This window comes from Odocoileus virginianus, chromosome 5 (genome assembly GCF_023699985.2).
Source record: "Odocoileus virginianus isolate 20LAN1187 ecotype Illinois chromosome 5, Ovbor_1.2, whole genome shotgun sequence".
Lineage (NCBI taxonomy): Eukaryota > Metazoa > Chordata > Mammalia > Artiodactyla > Cervidae > Odocoileus > Odocoileus virginianus.
Genome location: NC_069678.1, coordinates 80,557,404 through 80,579,706, shown reverse-complemented (window position 1 = coordinate 80,579,706; position 22,303 = coordinate 80,557,404). Strand labels below are relative to the sequence as shown.

The window sequence follows — 22,303 nt, the reverse complement described above, 5'->3', positions numbered from 1 at the left end:
TGTAGACTTTTGGATAGCAGCCATCCTGACTGGCATATAATGGTACCTCATTGTGGTTTTGATTTGCATTTCTCTGATAATGAGTGATGTTGAGCATCTTTTCATGTGTTTGTTAGCCATCTGTATGCCTTCATTGGAGAAATGTCTGTTTAGCTCTTCGGCCCATTTTTTGATTGGGTCATTTATTTTTCTGGAGTTGAGCTGGAGGAGTTGCTTGTATATTTTTGAGATTAATCGTTTGTCTGTTGCTTTGTTTGCTATTATTTTCTCCCAATCTGAGGGCTGTCTTTTCACCTTGTTTATAGTTTCCTTTGTTGTGCAAAAGCTTTTAAGTTTCATTAGGTCCCATTTGTTTATTTTTGCTTTTATTTCTAAAATTCTGGGATGTGGGTCATAGAGGATCCTGCTATGATTTATGTCGGAGAGTGTTTTGCCTATGTTCTCCTCTAGGAGTTTGATAGTTTCTGGTCTTACATTTAGATCTTTAATCCATTTTGAGTTTATTTTTGTGTATGGTGTTAGAAAGTGTTCTAGTTTCATTCTTTTACAGGTGGTTGACCAGTTTTCCCAGCACCACTTGTTAAAGAGGTTATCTTTTTTTCATTGTATATCCTTGCCTCCTTTGTCGAAGATAAGGTGACCATAGGTTCGTGGATTTATCTCTGGGCTTTCTATTCTGTTCCATTGATCTATATTTCTGTCTTTGTGCCAGTACCATACTGTCTTGATGACTGTGGCTTTGTAGTAGAGTCTGAAGTCAGGCAGATTGATTCCTCCAGTTCCATTCTTCTTTCTCAGGATTACTTTGGCTATTCGAGGTTTTTTGTATTTCCATACAAATTGTGAAATTATTTGTTCTAGTTCTGTGAAAAATACCGTTGGTAGTTTGATAGGGATTGCATTGAATCTATAGATTGCTTTGGGTAGTATAGCCATTTTGACAATATTGATTCTTCCAATCCATGAACACGGTATATTTCTCCATCTGTTTGTGTCCTCTTTGATTTCTTTCATCAGTGTTTTATAGTTTTCTATGTATAGGTCTTTTGTTTCTTTAGGTAGATGTACTCCTAAGTATTTTATTCTTTTTGTTGCAATGGTGAATGGTATTGTTTCCTTAATTTCTCTTTCTGTTTTCTCATTGTTAGTGTATAGGAATGCAAGAGATTTCTGTGTGTTAATTTTATATCCTGCAACTTTACTGTATTCATTGATTAGCTCTAGTAATTTTCTGGTAGAGTCTTTAGGGTTTTCTATGTAGAGGATCAGGTCATCTGCAGAGAGAGTTTCACTTCTTCTTTTCCTATCTGGATTCCTTTTACTTCTTTTTCTGCCCTGATTGCTGTGGCCAAAACTTCCAAAACTGTGTTGAATAGTAGTGGTGAGAGTGGGCACCCTTGTCTTGTTCCTGATTTCAGGGGAAATGCTTTCAATTTTTCACCATTGAGGGTGATGCTTGTTACCCAGCTACTTTTAAGACTCAGGTCTTGGGAGGGGGGATCGGGATGGGGAATACATGTAACTCCATGGCTGATTCATGTCAATGTATGACAAAACCCACTGAAATGTTGTGAAGTAATTAGCCTCCAACTAATAAAAATAAATGAAAAAAAAAAAAAAGACTCAGGTCTTACACAATTTTATCAATGAAACTTTCCCTTACACTTTTAGACCCAAGTAAGCACTACCTCCTTTTGATTCCACAGAGCTCTGTTGAACCTTTTAACATAAAACTTATTCATTACAGTGCAGCTGTTGACCTGTCTGCACTGAAATTGGAGCTCCTTGAGGACACACCTTTTCTTATTTATTTCTGTGTCTCCAGTGCTGAGTCTCCACTGATACAAGGCATTCTGTAGGTATTTGTTGAATGAATGCATGAGATGGGCAGCATTTAGGCTAACCATGAAGAAAAAGGGAAGATTCAAGAACAACTATGCTGAAAAAACAGCAACAGACTTTTCTTAAGGCAGAAAAAGAAGAAAAGGTCAGTCTGGTAGAGCCAAGCACACACTAGAGTTAGACAGCTTCTAACAATTAAGACGTGCAGCTGCCTCTGGCAAAGCCTCCAGCACAAGCCCCTCAACTTAACCTTGCTAACACTTCCCTACCACTGTGTCACAAAAGTACTGAACTGCAAGAAAAGTACCTACTATATGCCAGATACTAAGCACCAGTTTGCTATATGTATAAATATATATGTGTATTTGTGTATATATATTACATTTTATAATTCTTATAAAAATCTTTGTGAACTAAGTGCTACTACTCCTGACAGACTTTATTTTCTTGGGCTCCAAAATCACTGCAGATGGTGACTGCAAGTCACGAAATTAAAAGACAACTGCTCCTTGGAAGAAAAGCTATGACAAACCTAGACAGCATATTAAAAAGCAGAGACATTACTTTGCCAACAAAGATCTATACAGTCAAACTTAAGATTTTTCCAGCAGTCATGTATGGATGTGAGAGTTGAATCATAAAGAAGGCTGAACACCGAAGAATTGATGCTTTTGAGCTGTGGTGTTGGAGAAGACTCTTGAGAGTCTCTTGGACTGCAAGAAGATCAAACCAGTCAATCCTAAGGGAAATCAATCCTGAATATTCATTAGAAGGACTGATGCTGAAGCTCCAACACTTTGGTCACCTGATACAAAGAGCCGACTCATTAAAGACCGTAACACCGGGAAGACTGAAGGCAGGAGGAGAAGGGGATGACAGAGAACAAGATGGTTGGAAGGCATCACTATCTCAATGGACCTGAGTTTGAGCAAGCTCTGGGAGATGGTGAAGGACAGGGAAACCTGGCGTGCTGCAGTCCATGGGGTCACAGAGAGTGGGACACGACTGAGCGACTAAACAAGAATTCCCATTTCACAGATGAAAATTGTTCAATGTCATTCAGTTGTTAAGCAGACAAAATTCAAACCAGTCTTCTAAAAAAGCACAATCCTCTCTCTCAAGCCATCAACTACATGAAATAGGACTTAAAAGTTTCTAGTGAAAAAAAAAAGTTTCCAGTGATCTTTCATATCATGTTTAAGGCTACCTTTAAGATGTCCCTCTATGGCAGATGTTGTAGAATATTCAAAATTAAGATAAGACATTCACCAAGCTTCTTCTCTGCTAATAAGGGTTCTATCTGTATTTAAAATTCCTCATTCATCAAACCCTAAGAAACACAGATAGTGAAATTTTTATTCTCAACTTTCAAGTCTACAGTAGATAGAATAGGGCCCTCTGAGGATGTCGGCATCCCTAGAATGTCCCTGCAACCTGTGAATATGTTATATTACATGCCAAAAGGGACTTTTTGTAGATTGATTAAGTCAAGAATATTGAGATGGGAAGATCATCTTGGATTATCCAACTGGGCTAGAGAAATCACAAAGGTGTTCATAAAGGAAGGCAAGAATATCAGAGTTAGAGAAGGCGATATGACAACAGAAGCAGAGATCAGAGAGAGAGAGTTTTGAAGATGCAATGCTACTGACTTTGAAATAGAGTAAGGGACCAGGAGCCAAGAACACTGACAGCTTCTAGAAAGTGGGCAAAGCAAGAAAATGAATTCTTCTCCAGTGCTTCCAAAAGGAATATACCCTGCCAACACCTTGATTTTAGAATTCTGACCTCCAGAACTGCAAGATAACAATGTTTTAAGCCACTAATTTTAAGGTAACTGGTTATGGTAGCAATAGGAGACTAATACAGAGTTTCTACATAACAATGCTTGAGAGTAAGAGCCAGCTTCAAGATTATCTTTCTGAAGATTAATTTTTTTAAACTTAACTGTAGTATCTACTCATAAATCTTTTCTCTTTTTAAATATACTTTTAGGGACTTCCCAGGTTGCTCAGAAAGAATCCGCCTGCCAACATAGGAGACACAGGTTCAATCCCTGGTCTGGGAAGATCCCACATGACGTGGAACAGCTAAGCTTGCGTGCAACAACTATTAAGCCTGTGCTCTAGAGGCCAGGAGCTGCAACTACTGAAACCCAAGTGCCCTAGAGCCTGTGTTTCACAAGAAAAGCCACAAGAACTGTAACTAGAGAGTAGCCCCCGCTCACCACAAGCAGAGAAAAGCCCGTGCAGCAGAGCCAAAAATGAGTAAATAAAATTAAATGTACTTTTAACATTGTTTTTGATATACAGTAACAAATGTAGGACAAAATTATCCACAATCCTATTATTACTCTTTTCATTTGATCATATTCTAGTTCTTTTCCTTCACTGTATTCCATTTTTACATATTGGTAGCAATAGCAAGGAATGGATATTACAGCCTACACTTTAATAATATTCCATGAGTTTTTTTTTTTCATTTTGCTTCATTTTTTCCCTGCGATCCTTCTACCCCTCTCCTTTCCAACCTCACATAAGCTTCCTTTGTTGCTCCTGCAACATTTCAAAAATACTCCCAGCTCAAGGTCTTTGTATGTTATTGCTGTCATTCAGCCTGTAATACCCTTCATTCAACTCTCCCCACAGCTCACTCCATTTCCTTCAGGTCTCTACCCAAAATGTCACCTTAAAATATTTGCATATATGTAATAAACAAGAACTGAGACTCATATTTATAATTCCTACAAACCTAAGAAAAACTAAACAATCCCATATAAAAATGGGCAAAAGACATGAAAAGGTATTTTACAAGAGGATAAACAAATGGCTATAAAAGGTTGTAATCCTGATTAAGAATAAGAAAAATACAAATGAATCTAAACCACAAGGAGGGATTTCCCTGGTGGTCCAGTGGTTAGGAATTCACCTTCCAATGCTTAGGCTGTGGCTTGACGCTGGTTGGGGGAACTAACGTTCCCCCAGAGTCATGGATCCCACATGTTGTGGGGCAACTAAGCCCACACACCGCAACTAACAGCTGGTGCCACCAAAAATAAATAAATAAACAAATATTTTCAAAATAAATGAACTACAATGAGATACTACTATACACTTATGAGATTTGCAAAAATGTAAGGGTCTGACAATACCAAGGGTTATTGTAGACGTAGAACAACACATATTGTTACAGAAGGCAATAATTTGGCATTCTCTACATATATTCTATAAACCAGACTTCTGAATCCAAGAGAAACAAGGAAGTAATTGTATTACAAAGTCAAGTCAAGCCAACAGAAATTTAACGTATGGCTCAGGACACTCAAACAGGGGCTGGCTCTGTATCAACCTAGACGGGTGGGATGGGGAGGAAGATGGGAAGGAGGTTCAAAAGAGAGGGGATATATGTATACCTGTGGCTGATTAATGTTGAGGTTGGACAAAAAGCAACAAAATTCTGTAAAGCAATTATCCTTCAACAAACAAAATAAGTTAAAAAAAAAAAAGCCAAGTCAATGGTTACCTCTGGTAGGGAGAAGATAAGGGGGTATATAATTGGAAAGGGGTATGCTTTTGGCTTCTGGGAAGTTATCTTCAACATCTTTATCTAAGTGGATGTTACAAAGTTGCTCACTATATGAAGTCAGTAATCTGTACATTTATGTTTATATACTTACACATTTTATATATTCAAAGACATACCTTTTCAAGTCTTTTGCCCATTTTTATATGGGATTGTGTATTTTACTTCACAATACAAAGGTTAAATCACCATATCGGTGAGGCCTTCTCTTGACTACCCAAAATAAAACAGTAATTCCTTCTCTGATTTCTATCTCCCTAAGCCAGTAGCCATTTTGTTTTGTTTCTCTTTCTCTTTTTTTTTTTGGCTGCCCTGAGCTGTCTGTGGGATTTTAGTTCCCTGACCAGGGACTGAACCCAGGCCCTCTGCAGTGAGAGTGTGGAGTCCTAAACACTGGACGGCCAGGAACTTTCTGAGCCAGTAGATTTTTTTCTTATTTCTTTGTTGTAACCTAACATAACCTATGTATTTACTTAATTTACTGTCATACTTCCTCCTGTATAAAGCAAGGACTTTGTTTTGTTCATTGCTATACTCCCAGCCATTAGAAGAGTACCTAGAAAAAAATACACCTTTACACTGGGTTGCCATTCCATTCTCCAGGGGATCTTCCCAACCCAGGGATCAAATCTGGGTCTCCTGCATTGCAGGCAGATTCTTTGACATCTGACCCACTAGGGTAATGCCCATTTTTCACATGCTCCTAGCCATTAGAAAAGGACCTAGAATAAAATACACCTTTACACTTTTATCCATATGATCCAAGCCTAACCTTCATCTTTATTTATTTTAAATAAATAAATTTTTGGCTGTTTTGGGTCTTCATTGCTACACGGGTTTTCTTTAGTTGCAGAGAACTGGGGCTACTCTTTGTGGCAGTACATGAACTTCTCGAGGAGATGGTTTATCTTGGGGAGCATGGGCACTAGGGAGGGCACTTGGGCTTCTGTAGTTGCAGCGCCCAGGTTCAACCACTCCATGGCATGTGAGATCTTGCTAGATCAGGGATCAAACTCGCATCTCCTGAATTGGCAGGCGGATTCTTAACCACTGGACCACCAGGGAAGTCCCTGTCCTTCCTCTTTAAATTGGGTCTCTTAGTTTATGGTAACACCATCTCCCAAGCCAGAAAACTAAGTCTTTGATTTTTGAGAGTCTTTGATTTTTCTCAAGACAGTCTCTAAGTACCATTATTCTACTTCTTAAACAACTCTTCCTCTTCATTCTCTCTGCTACCATCTTCCCTTAGGCTTTTTTGGGGGGTGGGGGGGGGGAATTGTCACATAATTTACAGTTATTTGTTTTTAATAATCAGAAGATAAAACAGAAGCACAATCTCTGGTTATAAATCTAACATGGGTATAGATGTAGAACTATATGGGTTGGTAGTTAAGATTAGTGAGTCCACATGAACTGTTGTGCACAAGGTCTCCCCACCTCCATGCTGTTCTTTTTTTTTCCCCCTTTACCTTAGGCTTTCATAACATCTTTCATCTGTACCGAAATAGCCTCCTAAAGAGTTTACCTTCTTCAATCTGGCTTTCCTCCAATCTATTTTTTACTTTGCAGCCAGTATATTCTTTTCCCTACTTGAAACCATTAGTCAGTAGCTCCCCAACTGCCCACAGGAAAAAGATCCAACCTCTAAGTACAGCATTCAGGGCCTTTCATGAATTGGCCCTCACCTATATCTCCAGATGCATTTACCACCACTTCCCACCTCATACTTGTTTCAGCAAAACTGAATTAGTTACAGTTCCCAAAACATATCAAGTTGTGTCTATTCATCCAGGCTGTTACCTCTCTACTACCTGACCAGTAAATCACTCCCTCTTCTGTTTATACTTTTTTATTACTATACTTAAAATGTTAATTTAACCAATATTTACTGAGCACCTCTATGTACCAGAGACAGTGCTATGTATAGGAGACCCAGCAGTTAATTATGGACTCAGCCCTTATCCTGAGGAAATTTATCATCTAATGAGGACTAAAGACACTCAACAATTAATAGTAAGCGTGGTTAAAGATTATAAAGTGGGTAATATAGTACATAATGCAAACGTATGTTAGCTGATAGGCACGAGAAATGGAGGCAGTAATAAAGAGAAGTCTACACACATGTGTTTACAGGTGGGCATGCCTTAATCGCAGTCTGAGCTCCTTAAGGAGAGGCATTATGCCATCTTTGTATCACTAGCTAGGACAGGAAATAGTAATATATAGTAATGTGCACTGTATACTACAAAGATCACTGACCTATTAACTCTCAGACTAATCCCTTTGGCCAGGTGAATGCAGTGTTCTTATTGACCAGGCCTGGGTCATGTGCCCACCCCTTAAAGCCAATGGATTAGATCAACCCTACCTAAGCCACACTGACTGCAAATGGGGGAGGAATGGTTCCAAAACAAAAATCAGGAAGCTTGTTACCCAAATAAGAGGGAAGGTTAGTTGGACAGGCAAAATCAGCAAGCAGTTCTCTCTTTAGGGGATACTGTAATTACCTCAAAACGTACCTTGTTTCTTCCCCACACTGGTAAGGAGTTTATATGGGACTGACCTCTTCCCCAGCTCCAGGAGTAGGCCCTGATTCCACACAACAGTGGTTCTCAAAGTGTGGTGTGCAGACCAGTCAAAGCAGTAACATCTGGAAACTTGTTACAAATTTTTAGAACCCAATCCCAAACCTAGTGAATCAAAAACTCTGGAGGTAAGGCCTAGTAGTCTTTTTTTTTTTTTTTTACAAGTCCTCCAGGTGGTTCTGATGCACTCTCAAGTTTAGGAGACAGAGAAAGCTACAATTAGTAATTCAAGGAATCCCGATTTTAAGAAGTGATACTTTGGGACACAGGACAGTCTAATTAGTGACAAACTCAGGATCTTTGTGTTATATTTATGGGAAGCATCCTCCCTACCCTCCACCCCACACCAAGAACTGAGGAAACATGCAATCCCAGGAGCCAAAGGCAGTCATCTTATACTACCAGAGAAGCCAGCCTGAGAAAAAAGCTGATATAGGGGAAAGCCAAAACAAATGCAGAAAAACTGGGCCAAAGTCTGACAGTCTTGATCAAACTTAGTCAGGGGCCCTGATTTCCTTTTTTAAATTGAAGTATAGTTGATTTACAATGTTGTGCTAATTTCTGCTGAGCAGCAAGGTGACTCAGTTATATACATCTATACATTCTTCTTTTATATACTTTTCCAGGAGGTTTATCCCAGGAGATTGGATATAGTTCCCTGTGCTATCCAGTATGACCTTGTTTATTCCCTCATTCCCTTTGAACTTTTCAATTACACAAACCCATAAATTCTTTGTTTAAACCAACTTGAGTTGAACTTTTTGCTACAGAATCTGAAAAGTATTTTGATATTAGTTACAACAAGTTACACGTCTATTCCTACACATCTCTCTCCATGGGGAGACTGTACTAGGAAATGGTGTTTATTCAACTGTCTAGCCTCTCTCTAAATTAGGCTTGGCAAATTTAGCAAATAAAAATACAAGACACCCGGTTACATCTGAATTTCAGATAAACAATGAATATGTTTTTAGTATAAATATGTCCCAAATATTTCATGGGGACGTACTGCATATATTTTATCTGGTAATGCTACCCTAAATGCCTACTGTTTATACCTAGCAATCAAAAAGAGAGGCCCAGATCAATTTCAGTCAGACAGCAGTGATAACGGCTCTCACACAGTTCAGAAACAACAGTAAACTCCAAGTACTGAACTACATCCTACTATAGGTCTGAATCACCTGATTGTCTTAAACTTCTTCCTAAAAGTCAAACATGTCAAACTCTCCGGCAGGTAAGTGTGAAAAAAATCAAATACGTTCTCATATGAGTATTCATAGCTTCTTTTCTTTACTCCCTTGCTTCCTGGCCCTTATTATACAGATCACAGTAAGGAAACAGGCAAAGGAGAGAGCTAAAAGGGAAACCGGTACTCCTGGAAGAGAAACTAGTAAGTTTGAGAAAGGCAGGAAAGAAGCAAAAACAATGACTGTTCAAGTTGCTATAAACTGTTCCAAGTTGCTCTCCAGGGGTCACAAACTAGAAGTAGACAGGGACAGAACTGGAAATCCAAACAATCTGAATCCAGAACCCCTAAACACTGAGCAACACTTCAGCAATGTCTATGCTCAAGCACTTAATCATTCCACTAACACATAAACACACAAATATATTTTCATTATTCTAAAACACCAACAACTTTAGCACATAAAGTAAAATTATACATATGTGGCATGGCTTCCTTCTCTTTAATTTCTCCTCCCCTTCATAGACCACCACAGAAACTTGGAATTTCAAGATAATTTCCTTTTCAAAGTTACTTTTGAAAGTAAATTATAGTACAGTCTAGATTTATTCAGTAATGTTTATCAAAGCAACTCATGAGTAAGCCTTCATCAAATAACTAAGGCCACATATTATGCTGCTTTGCACTCAGATGTCAGAGATTAGAAATCATGACACTTCAAAGATAGAAAAATCTATCCAAAAATATATAGATTGACGTCATTTTAAAAGCTAAATCTTTTAATTTCTAAAGCATACCTAAAGCTAAAAATTAGAAAATAACTGTCAGCTTAGAAATGACAAGTTATATAACTAGTCATACTATTGAGAATCCAACTACTTTTTACAAACTCCACAGCATCCACCCATGTCCAAGTCACTACCATCCCTCAGCCTGTTTATTGCAGTAGCCTCCTAACAGTTTCTCCACTTCCATCAGCAGCCAGAATTGTCCTTTTAAGCCAGGAATCGTAACACATCCTTCTTCAACACACTTGGATGGCTTCTCATCACAGTCAAGTTTTTTTTCTTTATTAAAGCATATTTGATATACAATATTATATAAGTTACAGATGTACAGAAGAGTAAGTCACAACTTTTAAAGCTTATGCTCCATTTATATTTCTCAGTCAAGTTTTAAAAGCCAAAGTTCTTACAATGTCCTACATAGTCTTCCCCACCACCCACATCATTACTTGTCTTTTAAATCTTACTATATAATACTTTCCCCTCACTCCACTTCAGCCACACCGGCCTCCTAAGTGACCCCTGAATGCCTGACACTCGTGCTCCAGCCTCAGAATAAGTCGTCTGGAATGCCCTCTACCAGGCATACTCCCTCACCCTCTTAGCTCCCATGTATCTACCTGACTAGCACCCTCACTTCCTTCACGTCAGGCCCTCCCTGTCCTAGTATTTAAAACAGTTTCTGGGGGAAATCCATGGTGGTCCAGTGGTTAGAACTCCCCTCTTCCACTGCAGGAGAGCATGGATTTGATCCCTGGTTGGGGAAACTACGATCCCACATGCTACATGGCCTGAATGAATGAGTAAATAAATAAATAATATTGAAAACAGCAGTTGCCTCACCCAGCACTCATATTTTTGTCCTCTGCTTTTTCTTCATTACATTTATCACCATCACTATGTATTCCACTTATGATTTTGTTTATTCTTTGTTCTCCCCCCTCGCTTAAAAATGTATAGTCCATGAATAAAGGGAGCTTTGCTGTTCTCTTGAATGCTGTACCTGCCTGGTAATCAAATATTTGCTGAAAAACATGAATTAATTAATACACATGAACAAAAACATTTTTGGATGCTTAATATGGTCTGGGCATCATGTTAGCTGCTTTACAGCTGTTAATTCACTGGATTCTCAAAACAATCTTATTGAAGTAGAGACAACCATCATTGCCATTTTTAGGCAAGGAAACCAAAACACAGAAAACATAAGTAAACTGCCCAACGATATATGCTAGGAAGTGGCAGAAGCCAACACGAACTCTGGCAATCTGATTCCAGAACCCTCTCTCTTAACAGCCCCACTATATTGCCTCTGAATTTCTAACTAGTTAATACAATCTAATTAAAAGATATGATTTATGAGTTACTTTAAGTGTCCTAATTTTTAAGGTCATTCAAAGCATAAATCATTCTAAAAGTCTTAGGCTTAATTTACCAAACTTAATTTACTAAACTTTGAAATATGGAATTTATAATTTTACAAATGCTTTCTCACACTCATTTACCAGATGGACTAATTTACTCTACTCCAACACCTACAAGCCTCAAATAAGGAAACTGTCAACCAGAGATGTTAGCTTCCTCATCTTCTAGAAAGCAACTGGTAAGACAGGAAATGGCCTGCCATATTTAACTCTCAAAACTATGTAACCCTGTGAATTCCAGTTTATAAAATGAAAATGGGCTTCATAATACATCACTGTATTAACTAGATTTTAGTTTTGAAAAAGAAAAAAAATTAACTCGCTAATTATCTTTATTTCTAAACACAGAGACAAGAACTTTGAAAAGAGCTATGGTTCTCCAAATTACTTTTTAGAGTGGCCACTGTTGTTTGCCAACCTAGAATTCATCCCCTCCTCTTCCTTCCTAACAGAATCCTTCCCCTGATAATGCCTCAGAGGAAGTCAACACCACTCCAGATTCCACAAACACCGTTATTTCAGTAGTAATCACTATTGAACCACTCATGACTGGTTCAGGAATGGACATGTGACCCAATTCTGGCCAAAAAGCTGTGAAAGAAGCCAGCTAGAGGCTTTTGGAGAAGTTTCTTCTCTCTGAATACAGTGGCACAGGAAGAGACCTCTTCCTTCTTTCAGAAGTTTTGTGTATGGAGACAGTAGCCAGTTCCAGGGAGAGCAGCAGAACTGGGCAAGGCAAAGATTATGGGTTTTTACTGACATTGCTGAATTTTTGTAATCAACCAACACTGAAGCTTATTACATAAGAAGATAAAATTTCTTATTTCTTAAGCCATGTTGAATGAGGTTCTGCTGCTTACAGCTGAAAATATACTAACTATAAACTTTTTTTATGAAACATATCCCAGGACGAATCTCAGGAAAAGAAGTTTGTAGTTCATTTTACAAATCCTTGCTAGAAGTTCAATATAAATTATACCATACTGAGTGACTCTACCAGAGAAGGCAATGGCAACCCACTCCAGTGTTCTTGCCTGGAGAATCCCAGGGACGGCGGAGCCTGGTGGGCTGCTGTCTATGGGGTCGCACAGAGTCGGACACGACTGAAGCGACTTAGCGGCAGCAGCAGCAGAGTGACTCTACTGTATAGTTAGAAAGCTAAGAAGGATACATGTGAAAGAATGAACTCTAAAGCAGTATTCCTCTAACACAATAATTTTGATACGGCCTTCTCCAAAATAATTTATACACAAATTTTAAATTTTGATTCATGATTTATATTTTCCTAAGTTATAGAAAAAGAAACTAGGGAATTCCCTGGTCCAGTGGTTAGGCCTCAGCACTTTCACTTCTGTGGCCTGGGTTCAATACCTGGTCAGGGAACTGAGTAATATCTGCAAGCCACCTGGTACAGACAAAAAGAAAGAAAGAAACTACAATAAGTACCTAAGATCACATAGCCTGGATATGTTGCCCTATACCCTTACACACAGGTAGACAACTAAACTGATCCACAAACAGGACATCAGACAGGAAATCCAAGGCAGGATAATGGAGGATGGTATGACATCATGGTGTTGACTTTGCTTTTGTGTTGCCTCATAGTCACAGGGCATGGGGCAGTTTTTATATTGACATGGGACATGCAAAATGGTATGATCTAGCAGGCTAGACCTAGTCTATTGCCCCTTTATTAAAAAAATAAAATAACCCTCTCACTTCATATGAACTTACAAATAAAAGGAACCAAAAAATATACTGTGGGCGAACAATTTGAAAACTGATCTTATAAGGCTCTATGGTTGACCTTACCTTGTTATCCCAAGTCAAGTTCTACACAATCTAAATTTAATTGGTAGAGTAACACATTAAACAACTACATTTAACCCAAACTTTCAAAAACTTACTACTCACTTTTACTACTTCAAAATTTCAAATAAGACTTTTATGCAAAACCATAAAATTTTGCTGATAACTCTATGTATTGAACTTTTTCATTATTCCTTTTGTTACAATAAATTATAAGTTTAAAGGTCACATGGTGATAATAAATAATACCAACATTTTGAAGTGAGTCACAAAATAAAGCTGGTTGGGTCCACAGGCCTAAGATTTAACAAAATATTTAGACACTGGGTGTTTATAGATGGTAAAAAAAAAAAAAAAAGGTACAAAAGAAATATGACAGCTAGACTTCAAGAAGCTTATCTTATTAGGGAAATAAATTATATTTGTGAAATAATTAATGCCATAACAGAATGTGATTTTGTGTCAAAATAACAGACCACAGCCCTAGATAATTAAGGGGTTCAGTGCTGGAATATTTAGAGGAGGAAAAGGAGGAAGAAGGACTTACAAAGGATCCTGATTTAAAGATGGGGTAGGATGGGCATAATCTAACATTAAGAAGCAGCATAAGCAAAAGGCTGGAAATGGAAATAGGCAAGGTATAGTGAAGTGATAAGCAAGGAATTGGGCAAGAAAAAAATGGGAAGAGGATTAGTAATTAATATGAAAATGTAAATTGGTACCATATTACTAAAGATTACATATGTCAAGTTTAAGAGTATGGCCTTTGCTTAAAAGAAATGGAGAGTTGCTAATAATTTCTAAATAGAGCAGTTAAAACAATGAAAATAACATTTCAGTAGGATTAATCTGGCTGATGAATTCAAGATGAATTTACAGGGGAGGGGAAAAAGAAATTAGAAACAAAGAACCAGTTAGGAGGTACCAGTTAAGAACCTGGGCGTTAGTTAGGCAGACAGACCTGCTCTGCTACTTGCTGACTATGAGGAAATGAATAAGTTAGTAAACACATTTATGTCTCAGTTTCCTATCTGTAAAGTGGGATAATCATCGTGCCTATTTTATAAGGTTGTTGTGTGGCTAAAAGAAATAATACATATGAAAGCATTTAACATAGTGCCAGGTCTACAATAACTACTCAACAAATGCTGGCAACTATTATTACCTTATTACAAATCATTTCAAATGTGAGGTGATGAGGAACAAAGGCAACAGAAACTAAAAAGAAAGGATGATTTGAGTGATACTTCCATAGACTCATGAGAGTCTAGAAAAGACCCTAGGGAATTCTTCCAAAAACAAAATGGCTCACTTTAAATGTCAAGGATGAAGAAAAGCATGCAGCAAGATATCTCAAAAGGTTTTGACTGCAAAAGTATGCAAAGAGAAAGAGTTAACTGAATATTAGCAATATGCCAGGATATAAGCTACAATGAATTGAGTACATAACATGTGCTAAGGGGCTTCCCAGGTGGCTCAGTGGTAAGGAATCTACCCGCCAATGCAGGAGCTGCAGGAGAGGTGGGTTCAATCCCTGGGTCAGAAGATTCCCTGGAGGAGGAAATGGCAATCCACTCCAGTATTCTTGCCTAGAACTCATGGACAAAGGAGCCTAGCTGGCCACAGTCCATGGGGTCACAAAGTGTCGGACACAATTGAGCAGTCACACATGCAGCACACAACATAGGCCAAACACTATACGAGATATTGATACAGTACTTCTAATCTCCAGAACAACTGCTAACAGTGTGTATTAATTCAATTCCACAGAAGAGAAAATGGATGCTCACAGAGGTTACAAACACTAGCAAAGGAAGAAGCAAAGCTAGGTTTGGGACCCATACCATCTGTTTCCAAAGCCTGTGTTCTTTCTACTACATTCAGGCTGCATCCTCCTTTAATATCAATAAAAATTATATCACGTAGACCTATTTGTAATTATTTTTCTATATACTTTGTTAAATAGGGTGACCATAAAGATGTCCAATATTTTCTATATTCTAAGAAAAATATAAAGCATGAAAAAAACAATGAGAATAAATTTTAAAAGCATTATCAAGTGAAGACTTACCATACTTCTAATGAAACATACTTGGATATACTATAAACTATAATATATTAAAATGAAAGCAATGACTAATCTTTTTCAATAAGAAGATGCAGAAAAAGTTGGCATGGCTTTTTTATATCATTTGATTATATAAACATTTGTTCCATACTACAATATCATTAAAAAGTGACACCTAGCTCATAAAAGAAATATCTTACAATACACACAGGAGAAGCATTTTATATAAGATGAATCCATCAAATGATCAGCATTATAAAGAAAAATTCAACCACAGAAGCAGGATGCCCAATTTGCTAACAGTAAGGACCACATGGTGGCAGGTGACCTATTTCTCCAGTGTGTTTCTCAGCAGACATTTTCTTCAACCACAGGGCCAGTATGTTAGTTCTCCACCAGAATGTTACTTAATCTAAAATTTTACCAGGATGAAAATACCAAGTATGCCAAAAAAAGTAAGTTTCCTGAAACAACCTTTTCATCTGGCTCCAAAAATACTTTACTAGGTTGGCCATCAAACTATGTAGTCAAGTAACTACTAAACCAGTATTTCTCAGAGTGTAATCCAGAGACCACTGAGGGTCCCCAAGACCTTTCAGAGGGCCCAAGAGGGTCCAATTTTCACACTATTTTCAGAGTGTTACTAAGACATTATTTGCCTTCTCTACTCTCATTCTTTCACAACCGTGTAGTGGAGTTTTCCAGAGGCTATGACCTGTGATATCTCAACAGACTGAATGCAGGAGGAGACATGGGAATTTATATGCCTTCTATTAAGCCATACATTAAAGATTAAAAGGCCTGACATTAAAAGTTATTTGCAAAAACATAAAATGATGCCACACTTCTCACTTTTTTTGTTTGTTTTGGGGGAAATACAGCTATTTTCTCACTTTAAAGTTATGTTAACATGTAATGCTTTATTATTTCTAAATGAATTAAATACTTTTTAACTTCTCAGTTTTATTCTAATATACAGCAAATTTCAATAGATACAACCCACTTAAACAGAAACTCTTTGGGATCCTCAATAATTTTAAGAGTATAAAAGGGGTTGTTGTTCTTTAATCAAGTTGTGTCCAACTCTTTGCGACCCCATGGACTGTAGCCCTCCAGGCTCCTCTGTCCATGGGATTTCCCAGGCAAGAACACTGGAGTGGGTTGCCATTTCCTTCTTCAGGAGATCTTCCCGACCCAGGGATCAAACCCGGGTCTCGTGCATTAGCAGGTGGATTCTTTACCACCGAGTCACCCAGGAAGCCCATAAAAGGGGTACTGAGATTTTAAAAAATGAGAACCACTTTTCCAGACCTTTCTATATTTATGTTTTGCCAAACAATTAAATTTTTTTAATTTTCTAGTTATCCCTGAAGAGACTGCTGCTGCCCTACAGATTCAGAAATTTGTTCTTAATAAGAAAAAAATAAGAACAAAAAAGTCTACAATCTTAAAAAGAATTGTATGTTAGTCTAAAAAAGAAATGATTTATTACATCTTCTTAAAATAAACACAATAACAAGGTCAAAACTGAAGTGCACTCTAACAGACCACTACCTATAAGCTTTGGGGATGAGTTTATGATCAGTTGCGTACTGGTAATCTTCCAGTAGCTCTTATCCCCTGGTGGTCCACTGGTTAAGAATACACCTTGCAATGCAGGGGTCAATCAGTTCAATTCCTAGTCCAGGAGGATCCCACATGCCACTAAGCAACTAAGCCCAAGCCCCCAAGTGCCGTGGTATCAAAACTACTGAAGCCCCACATGCCTAGATAACCACTGCAACAAGAAGCCAGAGCACCACAACAGAGTAGCCCCCACTTGCCGTAACTAGAGAAAGCCTGCGCACAGCAACGAAGACCCATCACAGCCAAAAATCAAATAAATAAATCAAAACAAACAGGGCTCTTGGAAAGGACTATCCAGAAACTGTCCTGTTATGGAATAATCCTGATTTCCAAATCACAAGAGGACTAACCAAGATGCTTATAAGCATTTCTCTGTACCATAATATTAACATTTCTGAAATTAAAACATTTCATACTCCATCTAAACCGTTTGGTATTTCCCAGTATTTCTGGGAAACACATAAAGATTAAGACATCAAAGTTTCATTTGGATCCAACCCTTACATTGTCAGTAAATTATAATAGATGTAGCAATCCAGCCAGTTATTAAAATCTTCAGGATACATGGTAATGGTAGTTTTTGAAAATACAGGTTGGAAAGAAAGACCTTTGAAAACTAGTTTTTGAGGCTGCTGATAGACAAAATTTCACATTTACACTTCAGACTAAAATTAAAATGAAAGTCATATTTTAAAAACTGTAATACTAATATTACAGTTAAGGACCCTAAGTCAATAACTGTAATTTGAAAGTTACTTAAACCAAGCCTACTGCAATAGCCAAGAAATGAAGTGACTGAAGACCTCAAGTAGAAAAGCAGGTAAAGGCTGCTTTTAAGAAACAACACTCCTTAGGCATTTGTTAATTCAACACATATTTATTAAATTGTCTAGTACTTACAAGACTTTGACAAGCTAAGAAGCTCATAAACTGGTGGGAAGATAATTCCAAAGGGGGAAGTATACATAAATAAATGCAGAAGCTACTCTAGGCAGAATGAAAGAAGTTCTATCTGAGAAGTGCTAGAAGAGGGAGGGAAAGAAAGGAAGGCTATCTCCAAACAGTAGGGATCAGGGAACACACATTCTGGCAAAGAAGTCATCTAACCAGGACCCTTAACTGTATGAGATTTCAACCCAAAGTGAAAGGTACCCCAAGAAGAGGGAAAAGCACACAGTCAAGGAACAGCTAGTACAAAACAGCTTCTGCAGAACTTGTGATGGACTCCAGGAGGGGAAAAGACTGGAAAATCAGGTTGGAAGCAAAAATAAAGGGACTTTTATGACAGGATAAGGAAGATGCAGCTTTTTTCAGTAGGCAAAGGAAAACCGCTGGAAGGTTTTTAAATCACTGGAAGGTTTACCATTGGAAGATAAATCATTAAATGATACTTTAAGAATACTGTGGATTGGACAGAGTAGAAACAGGGGGAAAACAGTTAGTGCACTATCACACCAGTCCAGGAGCTTGATTTGGATCCTAGGACAGGAACTAGGAACTAGGATAGATACAACACATGCTGCAACCTCTCCACTGAAAATTTACTAAGTTTTAAACATCTCAAAACCTAATTTATCACACAAAACAAGGCTGTTCACATTATTTACATTAAAAACCATTCACTTCATAGGCAATATTTTAGCATACTCAAGTATGTTTCCTTTTCAAAAAGCTGTTAGAAATAACTAACTGTATGCTATTAATACATTAAGTCTACAACTGAGTAATGAAGAGCAGTATATGCATACTTTTAATATTCTGACTAGAATCTCAGTATGCAAAATTTCATTTAAGAATAAACATTCTAAACTCAAAAGTTCATTTCCATGGAATACGCAAAGTTTGGATCAGAATTTTCTAAACAACCTTTCAAGACCCACAGCACTGCATAATGAAAACAGCTGACTTTTCTTAAAATCATTTTTGGACAATTCAACTCAACTCAGTCTATATTTCTACTAGGCCCATGTTTTTCAAATATTAGTGCCTTCTTCATTTTCTCCCCTCCTCCCCACTCACCTCTCCGCCCAGCAAATTCCCTTTGTATGTCTGCAAGGCCAGATATTAAATCAACATAGTATGATTCTAAGGCAGTTTGAATATATAATTCTCACAGTAACAGAAATCTAGAATTATTAACCTTACTTTTTACAGGAGAGGAACCAATGATGTACTAAATTTCCATTTATGTGAATGACAAATGCATCTAATAGAAATGATGCTTTACCATTAAGGGGAAACAAAGAGGGAAATACACACAATAGACGGGTGGCAAATCTTACAAACTTTGCAAAATACAAAAAAAAAAAGCTGTATCTGGATTGCAGTCATAATTATAAAAGCAAATAAAGAAGGCTCCAAAATGAAGGGAAAAGAAAAAAATTCTAAGTGATCATTAAGAGTGAAAAAGGTTGATTCAATATTAGTACTGACTCTTAATATAACATCATTTAACACTATCACTCGATGACTAATTGAAAAAAAAACACAAAGAGGAGAATTCACTGTTCACAAGGACACAGGAAATAATTTCTACATACATCCTGTAAGACAGTTATACTTCATTACACTTTCATGGGCTCAGATCTTTTCAAAGGTTTCCAAAAACATGCAGTCTTATGATAACTGAGATTCCCCAATGACACAATTTATTCTGTAGGCTTAGCTATAACACATTTTTAAAAGACATAACGAATTCATTCTCAACAAAAATAGTCACAAAGGCCCTCTACTTTTCAAAATCATTACATAAAGCACTGTCTATAATTGCAAACAGGATTTGAAAATCTGACAGCTGATAATCAGGACATAGACTTAAAAGAAAAAAAATTACCCAACTTTTCCATTTTTCCTTCCTTTTCTTTTCCTACCATATACACAAAATGTCTGTAAGGATCTCAGACAAAGCTCTAAAGTAAAAATACAGTGTATGTATACTTTACATTATGGGCACTCAAACCTATCACATGTATGTACACATCACATACATTCACACAAAAAAGGTTCTTCCTCTTTTTATGCTAAGAACCGAAGTTACATTAAATACTATCCCATAAATTAAGTTAAATCACCATAAATTAAAGAGTAATAAAACAGTGCACGCTAATCTCTCTGAGCGACTATATTCTGAAAAGAAAAACCTCAGACTAAGGCCATGACTGAATAAAAAGCCCAGCCCCTGAAAATCACTAACCGGCATTCGGTTTCCACGAGAGAAAAGGGGGTCTTTAAAACGAATAATCACACAGGCAAGCCCAGTTTCAGAAGTTAACGAAGGTAAAACACAGCGAACCAAACGTACGAAATGACAAGCTTTAAAGAATTCCCCTAAAGGGAAAGACTGACTTTAAGTCTGGGATATAAAGCATCCTTTGCAGGTAGAATCTTTAATTGAAACAGGGGGGGGAAAAGCGGGGGGTGGAGGGTACGACTAAAACCTGAACGACAAGCAAAGGCAAAGTAAAAGAAACGGGTCCTTCCTCCCACCCCCACCACCCCAGCCCCCACCCTCACTCTCACAGGACAATAGGATCGGGGTCCTAACTGCAAACTTTAAACGTGTAAACCAGAAGCAGTTTTTACTGCAGCTCTAACTGCAAATCAGCTCCTCATCCCGAACCTAGAGCACCCAAGAATACTTCTGCCCGGAAAACATCACCAAGGTCTTGTTAAACACAAATCAGACCCATCACAAGATTCTTTTTTTCTCCCAAGTACCTGGAGGATCCATTTCAATATAAAATATCAGTTCTGTCGAATAGGGCATCATCACCTCCCTCCAGTCTGCGTCATCGCGGTCCATACTCCACACCGTATTGTACATCGCGCTGTCAGGGGCAGGTCGTCAGAAAATATATAGAAAGCATATATATTCTTTATCTGCTATTTAAAAATCTAAAAATATATATCTTTAAAAGTCCCACTGGAAAATGTACTTCGGGGTTTCCAACGGCCGGTACAAGTCCAGCCAACTACTAGGATGAGGACGGGGTCCTTCTCCCCTCTCCTCCGGCATCAAACAAAATGCCCCCGGAATGTTCAATCTACTGGCTTTTCTCCTCGAAGGGACACAGAGAGGTTTGGGGCGGGGGGGGGGCGGGGGAGGTGGCGAGGGCAGAGGTGTTAAAAAGCGGCTTTCCAAAAATCCCTTCTACACAGTCGTTCTGCAAAGAGAAAAGCTCCTATCGCCTTCAAATCTTTCCGCGGAAGCCACTTTCGTGTCCTTCGAGAGAGAGAATGGAGAGGGGGAAAAAAGAACGCGTTGCAAGAAAGGTGGGGAAGTGACAAAGGAAAGAATAAAAAGGGGGTTGGGTATTGCGTTCAAGTTTCGGGGTCCCACTGGTCTGCGAGGAGAGATCCCCTCAGGGGCCGGGACCCGGGCTTCGTTCCGTTCGGACTCGGAACCGAAGCTGCCGCAGCCTCGGGATGGGGTCCTGTTCCAGAGTCCAGTTAGCTCTGCTTGGCCGGACGCTCCCGCCGGGCTGTAAGCGAGCCCGCCAGCGCCTGATCCCCTCACGCTCTGCCCGGACTCCAGCCACTAGAGTTTCATTTTAACGGCGCGGAGGGGGACACCCTTCCCCGCCCCCCCAAGCTCCCCCGCTGAGGCGCCACCCAACCAGGCCGAGCAGGGGGGACGACCAGCATCGCCAGTGCCCCTTCAACTCTATCCCGCCTCGAAGTGTTGGGGTTTCTGTCAGCTGCCTGAGACGGTGTGCGTAAAACTGTCCTCTGCCTCAGCTATCAATTCTCCCTATCGCTCCCTAGGCCTCGGCTCCTTAACCCAGCAACCTCTCTCCTCCCCTCAGCCTCAATCAGAATGGTAGGGCCCGGGCGCTGGCTGCTCGCCAGGAGTCAGTGCCTGGAGCACGCGAGCCGGGCCGGGAGGGAGAGGCGAGCAGGGAGGAGAGGAGGGGGAAGAGGGAGTGAAGTGGCTGGTGATTGGCTGAGCCGGGTTGCCGGAGCCCGGAGCCTGCGTCTTTTGTCTGCCTTTCTCCAGCCAAGGAGCGGGAGACGACTGCGCGCCCCAAGCGGGCCAATCAGGAGCCAGCCGGCGCCGGCCGGTGTGGCGGCGATTGGTCGGAGCCTAGTTACTAAGCGGGACAAAGGCAGAAGGGGGAAAGAAAAGAAGAGGAGAAAAAAAAAAAAAAAGAAAGAAAGAAAGCGCAAACGGCGGTTAGTGACAGGCTGGGCGAGCGCTCGGGGGCTCAAGCTGCCCGGAGACAGGCGGGGCTCCCGCTGAGGCTCGGTCCGCTCGGACGTGTAGAAGAGGGGGAGGACGGGCTGGCGCGAGACACCTCTGCCCGGAGACTGGCCGCGGGGGAGGGGAGCGGACCGAGAGGGGAGCGTGCTGTCACTTGGCGGGACGCGCGGTCTTCTAGCCCTTAGGCTGTCCC

At 39.3% G+C, this 22,303-nt stretch overlaps 1 protein-coding gene across 3 annotated transcripts in view; it reads right to left on the bottom strand.

The window, feature by feature from the left end:
* PIK3R3 (phosphoinositide-3-kinase regulatory subunit 3) overlaps window positions 1-21,473 on the bottom strand; it is a 100,202-nt gene extending 78,729 nt beyond the window's left edge. Inside the window, exon 1 of one of the 3 annotated variants that reach the window (XM_020877159.2) lies at window positions 20,628-21,473. In XM_020877159.2, coding sequence (XP_020732818.1) covers window positions 20,628-20,733 — 106 coding nt within the window. In that variant the 5' untranslated portion in view covers window positions 20,734-21,473. Of the gene's footprint in view, window positions 1-20,103; window positions 20,250-20,627 lie in introns of those variants that run through there. The other 2 variants (XM_070468220.1, XM_020877161.2) reach the window with 2 other exon arrangements.
* Between the last annotated feature and the right edge of the window lie 830 nt (window positions 21,474-22,303).